At 55.6% G+C, this 17,729-nt stretch overlaps 1 protein-coding gene across 3 annotated transcripts in view; it reads left to right on the top strand.

The window, feature by feature from the left end:
- ITPK1 (inositol-tetrakisphosphate 1-kinase) overlaps positions 1-17,729 on the top strand; it is a 156,453-nt gene that overhangs the window by 119,640 nt on the left and 19,084 nt on the right. For all 3 annotated transcript variants that reach the window (XM_044933154.1, XM_025271536.2, XM_044933153.1), the window contains 2 exons: positions 15,812-15,910; positions 16,184-16,224. In XM_044933154.1, coding sequence (XP_044789089.1) covers positions 15,812-15,910; positions 16,184-16,224 — 140 coding nt within the window. The remainder of the gene's footprint in view (positions 1-15,811; positions 15,911-16,183; positions 16,225-17,729) is intronic.

Raw genomic sequence — 17,729 nt, forward strand, 5'->3', positions numbered from 1 at the left:
ATCAGGACTCATCTTGGAGGCCAGTTGGGGTCTGGGTTAAATTGGAATAATCTAGACACCAAGCAAAGAGAAAATAACTTGCCGAAGAGCCTGGGAAAAATGATCCCCGCAGAGCAGCTGCCTCGGGTGGGTGGGTGTGGTTGAGCCAGGGGGCTCTCACTCAGGGGTGGGGGCTGGCTGTCTGCCCTTGGGGAGCTGCACAGGGCTGTTGGTGGGAGAGGAGACAGTGAGAGAGGCCTTGGAGTCGAGGCCCAGGCCCCGGGTCTGCCTGCAACCCCTGTGTTGTGCGGCTTGCAGGTCCCTGTTCCTCTGGGGCCGCTTTGTCAGTGCTCAGGTAGCTGACCCTGGCAGCTCCGGCTGCGTGCCAGGCACTGTATTAGCTAATTTAATCCTCACGATGACCCCCGTGAGAAAGGCACTACGGTTACCCCCCAGAGCGGTGAGGTTACTGGTGTCCCTTGAGTCTAATTGGCTAAGGACACAGAGCTGCTGCATGCAGAGCTGGAATCTGAACCCACACCCTCGGGGTATCATCATGGCCAGTGGTTCCTGAATCCAGCTCCTGGCCCCTGCGTGGACTGCCTCTCTTCACCTGCACTTGGGCCGAGGACGCAGTGGATGAGCTCGGGGCTCTGGCCCTGCTCCCAGGCGCCCCCTGGTGTCCAGGCGATGGCATTGTCCAGACAGGGTCCCTGCTTCGGTCATGGAGTCTCTGCCTCATACAGTTTATTGAGGAAACGAAAGTCCTGTCCTTTTTGAGGTTAGTGACACATGGTAGTGGAAAAGAACAGGGTTTGGCACTGACAAGCCTGGGCTCAAATCTCAGCCCTGCCCGTGTGGCCCGGGCAGTCACTGGGCCTCTCTGAGTTGTCTGCTCATCTGTCATGAGGGGGTTGGTTGCCTTCCCTTCAAGTCGGGGTTGGGGGGTGGCATGGGGAAGGCCTGACCCTCCCTGCCCGCTTCAAGGGGCACAGCCCAGAGCTGGAGCCCAGGTGCTCTCAGCTCCTCTCCTTGGTCCCACAGGGCGCCCGGGGCCTGGCTGGGAGGCACGTAGCAGAGCTGGTGGTTAGTAGGAGGGCCTGGAGTCTTGGAGGACGAAGAGGAGAGCGGTGCAGCCCGAGTCAGGGTCAGCTTCCAGCCCTGCTCTTGTGCAGGAGGCTGGAGTTTGGATGAACCCACCAGGAAAATGCTTCACACAACACCTTGCGAGTGGGCTTGTGAGAAGCTGACCCCTGAGACAGCTACCTGCCCTGCCCCCCACGTGTCGGCCTGCCCACCCCGCAAGACCGGGGTCTGGTGCGAGGGAACCTCCAGCTCAGTCCAGGGCTCTTTCTGGGGGAGCCACACCTCCAGTGTTTAGCCCTTTCCACCTCATGGGTTATGGGTCCCCCTCCTTGTTTTTGTCGTGCTTCTGAGAAGAGGCCTGCCCCACCCAGCACACCCCACGAATTGCTGGACTGGAAGGCCGCTCTCCCCGAGGCCTGCACAGTAACTGGTCCTGAGTCCCCTCTGTCAGCGGGCAGGTCCCTGATTGTCGGTGATTCTCACACCTGTTGATCCCCCCCCTTTCTTCCCAGAGGCCGCCCATCTTAAGTATGGAATCCATCCTTCCAGGCCCTTCTCATACATGTGCAAATACATGTGTGCTTAAAAAAAAAAAGAAACAGCATCTATTACTTGTGTTCTCATATAACTTGCTTTTTCTCCAAGAATATATGTCTTGGCTTCTTTTCATGTCAGCCCACAAAGATGAAGAGGAGTAGGTCTGATCTGCCCTTTTTGATGGCAACATCATATTTTAGCATGTGAATGGGAAAAAAAAAAGCATAGTTTATTCAATTACATTGACCTCAATGAGTCATTCCAGTTTGATTTGGATTTTTTCTTCTCACCGACTGAGCTGCAGTCAACACAGGTCTCTGCAGAGTTCTGTAAAATTAATCCCTAGAAGTGGAATTTCCCAAAGACTATGGTAAACATCTCTCACCTTGTGGATATTGCTGGATTGTTCTTTAAAACATTTGAACAAATTTTTCACCCCATTGTACACGGCTGCTGGAGAAATGATAACTGTCTGACTTTCATTTACATTTTTTCTGTTATTGACAAGACTGCACATTTCTTCATGTGTCTGTTCGCCCTTTGCGTTTCTTCTGCGTATGAATCTTTTCATGTTAGTTGCCCATTTTTCTCTTGGGTTGGTGGTCTTTTTCTTATTCATCAGTTAGAGCCACTTTTGGGACTAAGGATATTGTCTCATTTTTTCTTAAAGATTTTTTTAATGTGGACCATATATAAAGTCTTTATTGAATTTGTTACATGTTGCTTCTGTATTATTTTATGGTTTTTCAGCCAGGAGGTATGTGAGATCTTAACTCCCCAACTAAGGATCGAACCCGCACCTCCTGCATTGGAAGGCGAAGCCTTAACTAGTGGACCACTGGGGAAGTCCCATGAGTCATTGTTTTAAAATATGGACTGTTTCGCTGCTGGCAGCTTCATCTTTGCACTGGGCCAAGCTAACATTTTCTATTCTGCTTTTAGAATGTGTATGGCCAGAGAGAGCACTTCAAATATTTTTCAAAACGTTTTGAAAATGAAAAAGGCTGCTGCGTTTTGGGAGTCAGAGCTGAGTGGGGCAGCAAGCCTTTGGGTCCGGAAGGGGCCATAAATCAGTGCAAACAGCTGCCACAGAGTTAATCCGCGTTTCCAGCAGCCGTTTCTATAAGCTGGAACGGGACTCAGGAATGTCCCTGTCTCTGCCAGCCTGTGTCTGGCTTCCTCGATTCTGGCCTCGAGCATGCCCAACGCAAGTAGCACCGTGTCCCCTCAGGATGAAACAGGTCATTAGCTGAGTCAGACGGGAGGGAGACTGCTTGTCCAGCTGACCAGGACCATGTCAGACAGGGCCTGTCAGACCTGTGGCCTTTGTTCCCCTCTGTCTGTACCCAGAAGCCACCCCCTCCAATAATTTCAAGCTGGTTCCCCACAGCAAGCCTGTAGCTGGCGAACCAAGGATCAGGCTGCTAGCAGGGAGGTGGCAGCTATAGCTGGGCCTAAGGGAGGCCTTTCAGAAGCCTCCCGGGAGCAGGGTAGGGACTGTAGCAACTGCTGAAATGCCCCCACCTCACCACCTAGTGTCTCCAAATAGCACAGTGAGGGTCCCTCTTTGAAAACTCTTAGTGACCAAGCCTATGAGTTTCCTGTTGCCGCACAACAAATTGCTACAAGCTGAGTGGCTTTCGGTAGCTTCACCCCCGCCTGCCCCCGGCCTGCCGCTTGTTATCTCACAGCTTGGTAGGTGAGAGTTCTACCTGGCATGGTTGGTCTCTGGTCTCAGGAAGTCACAGGTGGGAATCAAGGTGTCAGCAGGGCTGCGTTCTCATCCAAACACCCTGTGGAGGAACCCGTGCCCGGGCTCGCGCTTCTTGGCGGTGAGCACCCAGTTCCTTGCGGCTGCAGGACTGAGGTGCGGTGTCCCTGCCAGCTGTCAGCAGGGGGCGCTCTCAGAATACAGGCCCCCACGTTCCTTCTCACGGTCCCCTCCACCTTCACGCGGCCTCGGCGTGTCCAGCCGTCCTGGTGCCTCAGGCAGCCCCAGGCGGGCCCCCCGCACAGCAGTCCTGCTGGGCCCCCTCTCGTCCTCTCGCCCCCTGCCCTATGTAAGTGGCAGGGAGACAGCGTGAGCCTGTCTACACCTGGAACGTGCCGCTTCTCTCTGCCTCCCCTCAGAGGGCTCTGGGCAGGGGCACCGTCGGAGCTGGTTCCGGGCCCTGAGGCCCCCGGGTCACTGCCTGGTCTGCGTGACCAGGGGCCCGAGTGGATGGAGCCCGGGCCCTTACTCACATGCACTGTCCTCACGTGACCTTCCGAGGTGTCAGGCCCTTCTTCCCCTCAGACAAGCTGGGTGAACTGGGCAGTGAGCAGTGCCCAGTCGTGCCGGGGGAAGGCTCGCCCCAGGCTGCCTCGGGACCCAGCTCCCTTGCAAGGCTGCCCGTGAGCCTCGCTCACCCTCCCGCTCTGTCTGAGCCCCTTGGGGCCCGAGCAGTGGACAGGGCCTCTCTCCTCCCTTTTCCCAGAGTGGGTACCGCAAGCGGCACCTGAGACAGCCCTCGCTCCAGAGGGGCCCTCGACCCCATTGTGGCTTCAGAAGGGATGCCCAGGCTGGACCTCAGTGCCCAAGAAGGAGCGGACCCAACGCCGACTCATGGCAGTCAAGCGTTACGTGGCGCTTCTCCCTGCACGGCCACTCACGGTGACTCAGCCGGTCCTCACATCTTCATCAGCAGCCTGGGGAGTAGGTACCGATGTTATTCACCACCACCCCCACACCCCATTCTTGGTGATATGGAAACAGAGGCGCAAAGAGACGGCTAGCCCAGGGAGAGAGAGTTGACCCAGGATCGGGACCCAGGCACCCTGCCCACCACTGTGTATACCCGTGACCTGCGAGGGGCTCTATGGACGAGGGTGGGCCTCTCCTGGGATCCAGCCCAAAGCCCTGGCTTTCCATGTGGTTCCCATGAGTCAGGCTACCCAGTCCCCACATCCCCAGGGCATGTGGCTGGAACTTTACTGTCTTAAAACGTATTATTTCAGTCTCATCTCACCTGGGGCTATGGATGGGTCTGAAGAGACATGATGAAGTCACCATCGTCCAGGTATTTCCAGCCTTTTGAAGCCTGACACAAATCCCCACTCAGATCCAGGCCCCTGTGCCTCCAGGGGCCCTTGGGCTACAGGCAGAGCTGAGTCACCTTCGGTAAAGGGAATGCAGAGTGAAGTGGAAGTAGGTGCTAGGGGACAGACGTGCTGGGTCAGAGCAGGGAATAGTTCCTGAGTGTAAGAGTTGACTCATTGGAAAAGACTCTGATGCTGGGAGGAATTGAGGGCTGGAGGAGAAGGGGACGACAGAGGATGAGATGGCTGGATGGCATCACTGACTCGATGGACGTGAGTCTAAGTGAACTCCGGGAGTTGGTGATGGACAGGGAGGCCTGGCGTGCTGCAATTCATGGGGTCGCAAAGAGTCGGACACAACTGAGCGACTGAACTGAACTGAGGGGGGTCATGGGGGTCATGCCAGGAAGCATGCCTCCTGAAGAGAGCAAGGTGAGGATGGAGCCCCGCCTGGGGGAGGCATGTGGGGTGCATTGACTGGACACTGAAGCCCTTCCTGGCCAGGCCAGTGGACGGGACATTATAAGTGGACAGCGGGAGCAGGAAAATCAAGGTCAGGACAGGCAGTGCCCTCTTGATACCCAGGCCTGGCTCCACATCAGAGAGACCAGTTCTCACTTCTGTCTTCTCTCGTCCGTGGGCCTGTCATCCCTGCCCTTCCTGACTGCCTCATCCTGGCCCGGGCCTGCGGTGCTTTCCCAGCCCTCACCTGACTGTCCTGAATTACTGGGCGGCTGCCATCGCCACAGGCCAAAAAAACCATCCAGATGTTTTCAGAGCTGCTGTCAGGCTGAAACTTGGTTCTCCCAGAATGTACAGAGAGCATCTTTCCCTGTCTAGGATGCGAGAGCACGGGGCTCCTGCCTTCTAACAGTATAATGGCAGGTGGAAGGTGACTTTGGACAATCTGGCACTGGATGAGTCATGAAGACTGGAGTCTGCAGGTTGGCAGGCCAGGCCCAGCCCGCAAGTCCCATGGCCACGGTCACCAGGGCTGTGCCAGACCGACAGCGCCACATGGCGGCCAGTTGAGGAGTTGCAGGCCACTGCCACCTTTCTCACCCGGTGCCGGTCGGTTGTGCTCCTCCGTGCTCCCCTTCTCCTTTCGTTTCCAGGCTCAGCTCACTTTTATTCCATCTTCAGTTCATCTCACGCATGTGCACTGTCAGAGAGTTTTTTCTGAGGGCTGCCTCCTCTGAGTAGCACTGGGCTAGAGGTCAGGCCAGGTCCCAAGGAATATACCATCTGGTTGCAGAGTCAGAACCCAAACATGTGGGCATTTAGTAGGGTACCAGAGATGAGCAACTGAACAAGGTAGCAATGCAGGAGAGAGATGATGATGGAACAGGCAGGACTGTGGGTAGAAGATGCTGGGGGCGTCTGTTGGGAGGTGTCATTGTGATGAGACATCTTGTACTCAAGGGGTTGGGCGATGCTGGCTGGGTAGGTTGCTGCCAACTGGTTGGGGAGAGAGGAGTCCCAGGGGTTGTGCCGGGGGATGACAGGGAGACCACGCTGCTTGGCGCCAGGGTTTGGCTGGGAGTGAACTTGGTTCTGCCTTCTGAGGAGGTGGGAAGTGTAATTGCCAGGGCTACTTCAACAGAGCACCACGGACTGGGCAGCTTAAATTAGAGAAGTTAATTTTCTCACAGTTCTGGAGGCTGGAGTCTAAGATCAAGGTGCTTGCAGGGCTGGTTTCCTCCAAGGCCTCTCTCCTTGACTTGTAGGTGCCTGTCTCCTCCCTTGTCTTCTCATAGTCTTCCATCTATGTCCTGTCTCCCTTTGTCAAGGACATTAGTCACCTGTATGACCTCGTTTTCATTTAATCACCTCTTGGAAGGTCCTGTCTGCAAATAAGAGGCACGTCCTGAGATCCTGAGAGTCAGGCCTTCAGCATGTGCATTTAGGGGGACACAGTGCAGCCCATGGGCTTCCCAGGTGGCTCAGTGGGAAAGAATCCACGTGCAGCACAGGAAATGCGAGTTTGATCCCTGGGTCGGGAGGATCCCCTGGCAACCCACTCCAGTATTCTTGCCTGGAGAATCCCATGGACAGAGGAGCCTGGGGGGCTACAGTCAGACTCCTGGGGTCGCAAGGAGTCAGACAGACTGAAGTGACTGAGCATGCACACGTGCAATGCAGCCTGTAACAGGAACAGGTTGCCGGGACCTGGAAAGGCTTCGAACCTTCACTCACATCTGACTTGGATGATTATTGACCCAAGGGCTGCCTCAGTATATAGGTGAGAACTTTAAGAAGACAATCCAGGATCCAGCCGCTGTGCACAGTGCAGGCTTGGTGGCGGGCTCGGTAGGTGAGGTGGGCAGAACACCAGGAATCTAGCGGTGTGTGGTTAGAGCAGCCACAGTGGGGAGAAGATGGTTCAGAGGTGAGAGTGTCAAGAAGGGGGTTCCTTGGTTAACAAACCCCAGCAGCTAGGAAGAAACCCCAGGACTGGGCCACTGATTTTGTTCTGTCTGTCCCAGGGGATCATCCAACCTTGATCCTGGGATGGGTTGTGTTGGGCGATACAGATGAGGACGATATTGCTTCCCAGACCCTTGGGGTGGGACTGCTCCTCCCAGAGGAAACTGTGTTAAGGAACTATTTCATCATTTAAATCTGTTGTTGTTTAGTTACTAAATCATGTCTGACTCTTGGAACCCCATGAACTGTAGCCCACCAGGCTCCTCTGTCCATGAGATTTCCTAGGCAAGAATACTGGAGTGGGTTGCCATTTTCTTCTCCAGGGGTTCTTCCCAACCCAGGGATCAAACCCACATCTTCTACATTGAAAGCATATTCTTTACCACTGAGTCACCAGTAGATACTATTGCTCTTGTCCTCTTTTCAGTGAGGAAGCTGCTGCTGCTGCTGCTAAGTCGCTTTAGTCGTGTCTGACTCGGTGCGACCCCATAGATGGCAGCCCACCAGGCTCCCCTGTCCCTGGGATTTTCCAGGCAAGAACACTGGAGTGGGTTGCCATTTCCTTCTCCAATGCATGAAAGCGAAAAGTGAAAGTGAAGTCACTCAGTCGTGTCCGACTCCTAGCGACCCCATGGACTGCAGCCCACCAGGCCCCTCCGTCCATGGGATTTTCCAGGCAAGAGTACTGGAGTGGGTTGCCATTGCCTTGTCCATGAGGAAGCTGAGGCAGAAGTAAAGTTACTTGGCTGGGATCATGCAGCTGATACGAGTTGGAGCCAAGATTCAAACCCCAGGCACACAGGGGCCTGGTGAGCCCACTGGGGGGTGGGGGGAAGGGCTCCTACCAGGTGTGGGGAAGGTGATGCTTAGAGGAGGGAGGTGGCCTGACCCAAGGCTTGGAGGACAAGCCAGAGCTTCTCATGCCGAGAAGGGGTAGAAGGTGCTTGCAGGGCTGAGGGCCCGGTGTGTGCAGAGGATCCAGGGCCTGTGAAATCAGTGTGTTAGGCTTAGTTGGTCCTCGGCATGTGGAATCTTCCCAGACCAGGGATCGAACCTGTGTCCCCTGCATTGGCAGGTGGATTCTTAACAACAAGACCACCAGGAAAGTGCAGGAGCTGGCTTCTTTAGTGGGTAAAGATTCCACAGTACTTTTTCCTCTTCCTTGCAACTCCAGGAAGTAGACAGGAGTGATTAATCATGACCGTCAGTCTACTACTGATCAGGAACCCAAAACCCGAAAGGTTGGGTCTTGCCCAGGCTCAGGGGAGAGCTGCTGGAACTTGCATGCAGGTCTCTGGGCTTTTGCTCCCTGGGTCATGCACGGGCCTTGCCCGGGGCTCCCCCCAGCAGCCTGGGTCTCTGTGCCTCATTCCTTCTGCCACGGGGCCGGTAGGCCCCAGAGTGACCTGTGCTGGGGGTGGGACCACTCACTACGTCATCTGTCACCCTCCCTCATGAAAGTTCTGCCCAGGTTTCTGAAAACGGGGCTCCCCAGGGCTGGAAAAGCATGATCAAGACCCCTCATTGCTGGCTCCCCAGGAAACTCTCCCATGATCCCTCTGAGGAGCAGCATGGCTCTGTGGCAAGAGACATAGAAATGCTGATTCCAGGAGGCCCCGGACCCCCAGCTCCTGGGCACGTGACCACAGAAAATGATTTATCACAAGCCCCAAGCCTTATCATGCGTGAGAGATGTTCAGCCCTGTCTATAGTGAAGGAAAATTGGCACAAACATAAATGTCTGACCTGAGGGGAAACGTCGGCAGTTGGGTGACCAGGAAATGCAGAATCATGGGAAAATACTGGTGGCAGGAGCGTTCAGTGGAAAACAATTAAAAAGGAAAGTCCAGTCACGGTTATAGCAAAGCAGATAAACAAAGTGCTTCTGCAGGCGAAAGTCCTCCGGAGAAGCCAGTGGCCAGACTGAGCAGGGTCAGCTGTGAGGGCTGCTGTGTTTTCAGATGGAACAGACTGGGGGCGGGGTGGGGCGGGGCGAGCCTCGTGGGGAGCGGAGCGTGAGGGCCCGGCGGCGGCCAGAGGGCCGGATGCCGGCAGGCTGGCCCGGAATGTGGGTCAGCGGCGCCCAGGCACGTCGACCACGGACTCTGCATCCGACCAGATGTGGCCGAGATGCCCGAGGAGCCGGCCTTGTGCACAGGGCGCCGTCGAGGGTCAGTCCGTTCACTCAGCAAGCCCCTGCTGAGCGCCTACTGTGTGCCTGCAGTGTTCTAGGCGCTGGGCCCACAGGGGTGAAAAAAGGCACCGGTCCCTGCCCTCATGGAACCAGCGTTCTAAAGAGAACATGCCAGGTGGGCCCTCCCTGCTGCCCAGGCCCACGCAGCCAGCTCCGGGCCCCGCGGGCTCTTTCCCTGGCCTGTCTTCAGCTCCTCTCGTCTCGGCACAGCCCTCACTCGTGGGCATCGTTCTCTGGGGTCCCACCCTCTGCGGAAACGTCAGAGGATTCCAGCGTTTGTGTGTCCTCGGGGACCGTCCCTGCCCCCAGGCTTTGTTTCTCTCGAGTGTCATCTGGAAGACATGAACTGAGGCAGAGTCCTGTCACAGCTGTCCCCAGGCCCTGCCCTGCCCTGCCGGAGCCCCGCCAAGGCTTCCTTCACAGCCTGGTGCCAGCACCGTGCTGGACACAGCCAGGAAGCCATGGAGGGGGAGACCCGGCACTGTCATCCCCAGAAACGGGACGTGGGCCGCTAGTTACGATTTAGAACCTGCCTGCTCTCCTGTCGGCCGCCCAGCTGGCCTCGCTCAGTGTAGTAAGAGAAATCACCACTGCTGTTATGCGCCAGGCCTCCCAACAACCCTCTAGGGAGGCCTTGTTCCCATTTTACAGATGAGAAGAGCGAGGCCCAGCATTGTTCGGTCATTCGCCAAAAGTTACAGCTAGTTTACCCCAGGTTCAAAGCCAGGCTTCAGAGCTCCACCTTCAAAGTGCCATCTCTACCTCCCCCGGTTGTCCTCTTGTGGCACCTGTTTGTCATTGTCTTTGCTCCTCTTGCTGGTTCTGTAGCATCTGCCCCCAGTGGCCTGGGAGCGTGGCCACCTGGCACAATGGACAAGGCAAGGATGTGACTCGGACACCTGGGTTCTCATCCTGGGCCTGCCCATGACTTGTGCGTGACCTTGAACTCTTCTCTTCCCCTTTCTGGACGTGATGGGATTTGCCATCTCCCAGGACCTCTGACTTCACACTCTCTGATGAGGGTGGCGGACAGGGAAGAGGGGGGTGTTTCAGGTTCCCAGGGGCTGCTGCTTCAGCTCTTAACAGAACACAACCCACCATCTAACTAAAAAAAGCTTCCTTTCCAACTCCCATCCAGAAATACGATGACAGATAAATAAGTAGCCTTTTTCGGGGAACCAGAAATAGCCTCCTGGGCTCCCAGTGCTGACTGACAGGAAGAGTCTTTATGTTCTTTGGGGGAGAAGAGCTGCTGGCACTGTTGGGATTTTCCTGGGGAGTGGGGGGACAGCCGCAGGGACCCCTGCTGTCACCAACCCGCACATGGGATGCAGCCAACGTGTCCCGTGCCACCAAGATGCTGGCTCAACTGCTGCAGGGCTCGGCTCCTTCCTCAGCTCTCCCGCTCAGGTGACCTCTGAGTCCACAGGCTAGACGGATGTCACCATCCTCCTCTCCAAGGCTGGGTCAGTGTGTGTGCCCGGGGGGCACCGTGTCCTCAAGCAGGGCCTTTGCAGCGGCCGTTCTGTCTGCTGGGAGTACGCGTGCCCCACATGCCTGGCCTGCCTGCTCATCTTCCCGTGTCTGGGCTCCGCAAGGCACTTCCTGGGCACACCCCACCTCCACAGGCACCCCTTCACGATCCCCAGGTCAACCTCCAGCCCCGTTGGGCTGTCCGTTTTACTCCTGCATCTGGCTGTGGCCTCGTCCCTGCACCTGGAATGTGGGCTCCATGAAGCAGCGTGGTTCGTGTTCGTTTACTGCTGGATCTTGGGCTCCTAGGATGCGACACGTTTTTTTTGTTGTTGTCGTTGGTGACTGGTGGTTGGAAACCAAAATAGGAACAGTTGTAGTTTCTAATTATTGCGATCTCACAGGCGTCGCGGGATGGTTTTAGCTACAAGCCGCCAGAAATTGGGTCAAGCTACAGTCATCATGGTCTACGGTCCGTGAGTTGAGTTGGGACAAGCCCTGGGCGTGGAGCAGCCAGCAGCCCAGCGAGGGACACGGGTCCCTTCCAGCCTCTGCCCTGCGGGGCTCAGGACTGCCTTCCCTCAAGCCTGACCCGTCAGAGGGTGACCGAGCTTGAACCGTGGGGCTTTCAGGCAGCGGGACCTGGATGGTCTCCAGTCCTGGGCCCACCCTGGAGAGGGCGCGGGATCAGCAGCTGGTCATGCCTGCTGCTCAGGGTGTGGTCAGCCAGCTTCAAGTTAGGATAAAGGAAGAAGAATGTGACACTGTGCATGGCCCCCTTTCCTGATGCACTCAGTCCTTTGTCTTCTCTGCTGGGTCCTGCTACCACCTCTGACACCAGAGCCTGAGATTGCAGAAAGGTGGGGGGTGTCTGGTCTAATGCTTACTGTGGCCCGTTCATTAGGAATGTCTCGTCTCTGCATTTCATCTGGACCCCAAACATCTCTGGGGGAATGCTGCCCTCGTCCTCCTCTGATTCACCCGGGACTCAGTGGGGTCGGTGGTGGGGGACGGTACTCTGCAGGTTTGCTGGAGATCTGAAGGAGACGCTGTACCTAAAGCATTTCTTCAGCCCAGTTTCCTGCACAGGTCAAGTGTTTGCGCCCGATGGATCTCAGCTGCTGCCGCTGGGGTTTTTTCCTTTTTTTTTTTTCAATTGGTATAATTCACGTACCATAAAATCCACCTTTTAAAAGTGTGGATACAGTTCAGTAGTTTTAAATATATTCAGAAAGTTGTGCAACCATCACAACTATCTAATCCCAGAACATTTTCATCGCTCCAAAAAGAAATGGACCCGCCTGCAGTCACTCCCCATCCCACCTGCCCCCCAGGCCTTGGCAGCCGCCCGTCTCCTTTCCGTCTCAATGGAGCTGCCTGTTCGGGACATTTCAGATAAATGAAGTCATATATTCTGTGGCTTTTCCAACTGGCTTCCTTCAACTCAGCATGATGTTTTCAAGGTTCATCTATGTTGTAGCATGCATGAGAACTTCATTCCTTTTTAGGCCTGAATAATATTCCATTGTGTGGCTATATCACCTCGTGTCTACCAGCTCATCAGTGGACGGACACTTGGGTTGCTGCCACTTTCTGGCTGTTACAAATAACACTGCTGTGAATATTCCTGGACAGGCTTTTGTGTGGACGTGTGTTTCCGTCCTCTTGGAAACACCTAGATGTGGACTGCTGTGGACCTAGTTCTGTATGAAGAACCGCCAGAGCGTTTCTCAGAGCAGCTGGACCATTTCACGTCCCCACCAGCCAGTGTCAGGACAGTTGTTCCTGTCTGTCTTACTGGGTTGTTGCCAGCCTCACACGTGTGGTTTTAATCTTCATTTCTCTAACGCCTCATGATGTCAAGCATTCCTCCCTGTATTTACTGGCCATTTGTGTGTCTTTATTTTGAGAACTGTCCATTTTGGGCCCTTGGCCCATTTTTAACTTGGGTCACTGGTCTTTTTTATTGTTTGGTTGTTAATAGTTTTTCATGTATTTTGGATACTAGACTCTTGCCAGATACATGATTTGCAAATATTTCCCCCCATTCTTTGGGTTGTCTTTTCTTGATAGTGTCCTTCGAAGCACAGAAGTTTTAAATTTTGACAACGTCAAATATGTCTATTTTTACTTTGGTTGCTTGTGGTTCTGGTGTCTAAGAAACCATGTCTAATCCAGGGTCATAAAGACCTACACCTGTGTGTTCTTCCAAGCGTTTTATAGTTTTAGCTGAAATGCTTTTGCTACATCTCTTGATAGGATTGTGTGAGTTTTGTCCTTTTATTCTGTTAATAGGAGCAGGCACTTTTCTGCTAAGGAGGCCGTGGTCAGTAGCCTGAACTTGGGATCCAGCTGCCCGGGGGTGAGCCCCCCAACCGTACCCCTTATTCACTGTGTGACCCTGGACAGGGAACTTCACCTCTCTGTGCCTCATTTCCCGTATCTTTAAAATGGGGGTGACAGCACCTCTTTATGGGGCTCTCATGAAGGTAAATGATTGTTTTGCAGACTACGTGGAGCAGTGTTTGGCACGTTAACAAGTGGGGTTTCTTGACTGTTGGCTGTTAGCCGTGACATTAGGTGGAAAGCTTTGATGGCCTGGGGTGGGGAGGGCATTGAAGGCGAATCTATAATAAAAGCCTAGACAGCATACTAAAAAGCAGAGACATCACTTTGCCGACAAAGGTCCATATTGTCAAAGCTATGGTTTTTCCAGTAGTCATGTATGGATGTGAGAGTTGGACCATAAAGGAGGCTGAGTGCCAAAGAATTGATGCTTTTGAACTGTCGTGCTGGAGAAGACTCTTGAGAGTCCCTTGGACAGTAAGGAGATCCAACCAGTCCATTCTAAAGGAAGTCAGCCCTGACTGTTCATTGGAAGGACTGATGCTGAAGCTCCAATACTTTGGCCACCTGATGCAACGAGCTGATTCATTGGGAAAGATCCTGATGCTGGGAAGGATTGAGGGCAAGAGGAGAAGGGGGCGAGAGAGGATGAGATGGTTAGATGGCATCCCTAACTCAATGGACATCAAAGCTCCGGGAGATGGTGATGGACAGGAAAGCCTGGCATGCTGTAGTCCATGGGGTTGCAGAGTTATACATGACTTAGTGACTAAACAACAAGTGATAAAAGATTGACCTGCTCCAAAAAATCTGGAAGCTCTTAACAGGAGGCCGTCTGTCTGCCCCCAGGGATTTCTGAGCCTTCCTGTGGGAGGGCTGGGGCCAGGATGGGCCCCCTGCCAGACCAGGTGGGTGCTGCCTCAAGCCGACCTGCTGCCACATCCTTTATAGTTTGTTTGGCCTGGAGTCTCACACCCCGTTAGGGCCTGGCTGGAGGGTATACAGCAGGGAGCCTTTGCAGAGATCACCGCCTCCCTCCCTGGCCTGCTAGCCCCTCACCAGTGTTTCCACCCTGGTTCTGACTCTGGGCAGGGGATGCAGAAACGGGGACGCATTTAGATAATGGCTTAGAGCTGAGAGCCAGGACACCCCACCCGCTCCCTCCCTCGATGCTCTGATTTTCCTGGCTTCTCTCTTCCTGACCTGCCATGTGAGCCCGGCTCCTTGTCCTACCCTGGATGTGACTGTCCAGTGACCTTGCGCAAGGACTGCCTCTGTTTCAGCCTCTGTCTGTGAGGAATGTGAGTGCTCCAAGCAGAGGGCCCGCCTCGCCGTCCACCAGGGCTCCTCCCTCCCCTGGGTCCCCAAGAAACTCTGCCCACCCCAGAATCTGCCATCACTCTGCGCCTGTTTGGACTTTGGACTTTGCTGGTAGGGGGCAAGGAGGGAAATGAAAGCACTTTTAATATACCCTGTGTAATTCTTGGCACTTGCTTTTTATGAGATATGTGAAGCTGGATCTTACCTTGATTTTAATGTTTGAATGTACTGACCTCCTAGCCAGCCAAGTAGCTAGAAGCTGTTGGAGACAAGCTGCTTTATTGTTTGCTTTTGGTTTGGTTTTCAAGTTTGTGGGTGTGTGTGTGTGGGGGGGGTCACCCCCCATCCCACTAACGCTCAGCCTTTCCCGGCCCCTGTGCCCAGAAATACAGGGTGGTCTTACCTCCTGAGGAGCCGGTGCCCTGATCGGGGACGGAGGTAGACAAAGGAGTAATAAGAAGCCAGTGGTGCAGTTTAGCAGTCTGCAGAGAGATTCAGAATGCACTTTATTTCCCCACGGATGGTTTTTCCTGCCTTCACTTGGTGCCTGGCTCCAGGATCGTCCTGACAAGCAGAGTACACCCAGCTTCCAGAGCTTTGCAGAAAACTGAACATGCCAGGAACCCACTGGGTGTGTGTGCAGAGAAGGCGGGCAGTCCCCTGAGCCTGAGGACTTGGGAAAGCAGAGGCGGGGGATCTGGGTGGGGGCTGGGTGGGGCTGGAGTCTGGCAACCAGAGGAGGTTGGGAGTGTGTGCTTGTCTGTGGCCCATCCATGTGATGGCAGTGGCAGAAGCCCCTCTGTTAGGCACGAGAGGCTCCAGGAGAGGGGTCCCTGTGTGACAGCGAGCCCCTCTTTAATCCCTCCCCCGCCTCAGCGTCTCCTCCGCCCCCACCCCCATAGGATTATTTGCAGACTTGAGACGTGATGTATGCAAAGCCTTCAGCAGTGCGGGCCTCAGGCTAAGAGCTGAAGGGCTGGCGTCATCCTCCGATGATCATTAAGCCAGTACCGTGTATGGAGGGGCATCTTCACTGCCCCCGGAAAGTGTTCATAGTTGATGGAGTGCAAATTTGAGTCACAAAACAGCATCCCGTTGTCAAGCACTGTGTGCGTGCTCACAAGCCCAAGTGCGGGCTGAAGAGGTGGGGCTGAGTCAGTCTGGTTTTCACTTCGCTTTGATCTTCAGGCTTTGCTGTTATCACGTGTCGGTCTCATCCTTACGGGAATGCTGTTGACAGTAGTTAATGACTGTGCCCTCGTTCCCGGGGCACGTGTGCGCGTGTGTGTCTGCACGCCCACGGGTGACTTCGGGGTGTGGGCTGCTGGATGGGGCGGGCAGTGCTAACGCGGGCTTCTCCTCTGTCCCCAGATGACAGGATCTGCTCGCCGCCCTTCATGGAGCTCACGAGCCTGTGCGGGGATGACACCATGAGACTCCTGGAGGAGAACGGCCTGGCCTTCCCATTCAGTGAGCACCTGAACTCCTGGGGGTGGAGGGAGGCCTCGGCCCCGGTCCCTGGGTCCCTGGGTGGTAAGGGCCTGGCCTGATGGTGACCATCTAGCGCCCCTGAGGGCACACGCTGGCCCTGGTGGAGTCAGCCTGTCTCCTCAGCTCCCCACTAGCCCCCTCCCCACCCCAGGGGCCGCAGGAGGTTTTGAGAATTTCTCTCCGTATCTGCCAGGCTGGGCTTTGTAGGTGAGTAACCTTGCTAACTCCTGTTTTTCTCTGCCCCACCCACAGTTTGCAAAACCAGAGTGGCTCATGGCACCAACTCTCACGAGGTGAGTGGAGGAGCTGACAACTTGATAGCCCCATCCCCCTCCAGCCCCCTGGCTTCCCTGCCCCTGCCTCCCCCGCTCCACCCCCCTCCTTTCTGCTCACAGAGTCTCTCTGGGAGCCTGACAGCCCTGCTGCTGGATCCCACCGCACCTGCTGGAGGCTCAGTACCCCGACTCCACCTGCACCTTGGTCCTCTCCTGTCCCCAAGGCTGGGATGGGCGTGCCTGCCCGCTTTGAGCCCGTGCGAGCCACACCATCTGACCTTCCTCTGGCCCGTTAGTGTCGGTCACTTCCTGCTCCGGGCCGGACACAGGCCTGCCCCCCACCCCCAAAAAGATCCCGTCACTGCCCCCAAGTCTGTAGGTCCTGCTGAATCGGGGAAGGGGGTGTGAGGAGGAAGGGGCACCCGACTTGCTGTGCACGTGATCCCCCCACCCGCACGTTCATTCTTCTACTCACCCAGTGGCCGTTCACCTTGGGTGCTGAGGGAAAGATGCCTGAGATGAGAGTCCTGCCCCAGGGCGGGAGACGGGGTCCCGGAGGCAGAGAGCGCCAGCGGGTGTGGTGTGGGAGGCCGGGCGGAGGAGGCCTTCTGGGGACAAGAGGAGCCCGTGGCCAAGCAGGGGCTCGGCTGGGTCTGTCACCATCTTGGGGAATCACGTCTGGGACGTTGCCTCCAGGGGCACAGCCCAGCCTGGGGACCCGCTTGTGAGGCGTGTGGGAGGATGCCCTGGGCAGTAGAGGTTTGACCTTCCTGGAAGGCCCTGTGGGAGAGCCTGTCCTGGGCAGCCCCACCGTCAGAAATGCTCCCCCACGACCTTAATGACGAAACGCGGACAAACCCGGCAGCGGCGCCCTGTAGATTTAGGGAGTGTCTTTGTCCTTGGCGTGTATCTATGGGGAAACGTCTCTAAACAGACGCGTCCGCGTGGTGTGGTGTATGCTGTGACGAAGCCGAGGGGTCCCTTTGCTTGTGGGCAGGAAAGTGGGGGCAGGAAATCCCTGCCTACACCTGAGGTCTGCTGTCTCCTGAGGTCTGGAGCCCTCGTGGAGCCTCCCCGTCTGGGCCTGCCTGGGCTCCGTGCCTGGGACCTGCTCCTGGGCCAGACCCGGGGGTGGGGGGACAGGAAGGCTTCAGAGCAGCCAGACCGTGGCCCTGGAACCCACAGTCCCCTCGCCAGCACCGGACCCCCGACCTTCCACCTGACCCATTACACCAGCGAGCAATTCCTCTGTTGGTCAGTGCCTTGGGGATTTTCAGGACAGAAGGGCAACTGCAGTCATTAGTGTGAGTAGACCATTCAAACGCAGAGCAGGTCAGCCTGCTGGGAGGGAACTGCTTCTGCTGTTGACACAACAGCTTTAGAGTCACTCCCACCTGGGACCAGGTCTGGCTGTGTGCACTATGTGACTTTGGGCAGATGACCCAGCCTCTCTGAGTTTCTGTGCTGCCCTTGTAACTGGCGATGTGAGTGATGGGTAAGGGAGTTGCCCGTACTGCTGTGCT

The sequence above is a fragment of the Bubalus bubalis genome, chromosome 20 (assembly GCF_019923935.1).
Source record: "Bubalus bubalis isolate 160015118507 breed Murrah chromosome 20, NDDB_SH_1, whole genome shotgun sequence".
NCBI classification, from domain to species: Eukaryota; Metazoa; Chordata; class Mammalia; order Artiodactyla; family Bovidae; genus Bubalus; species Bubalus bubalis.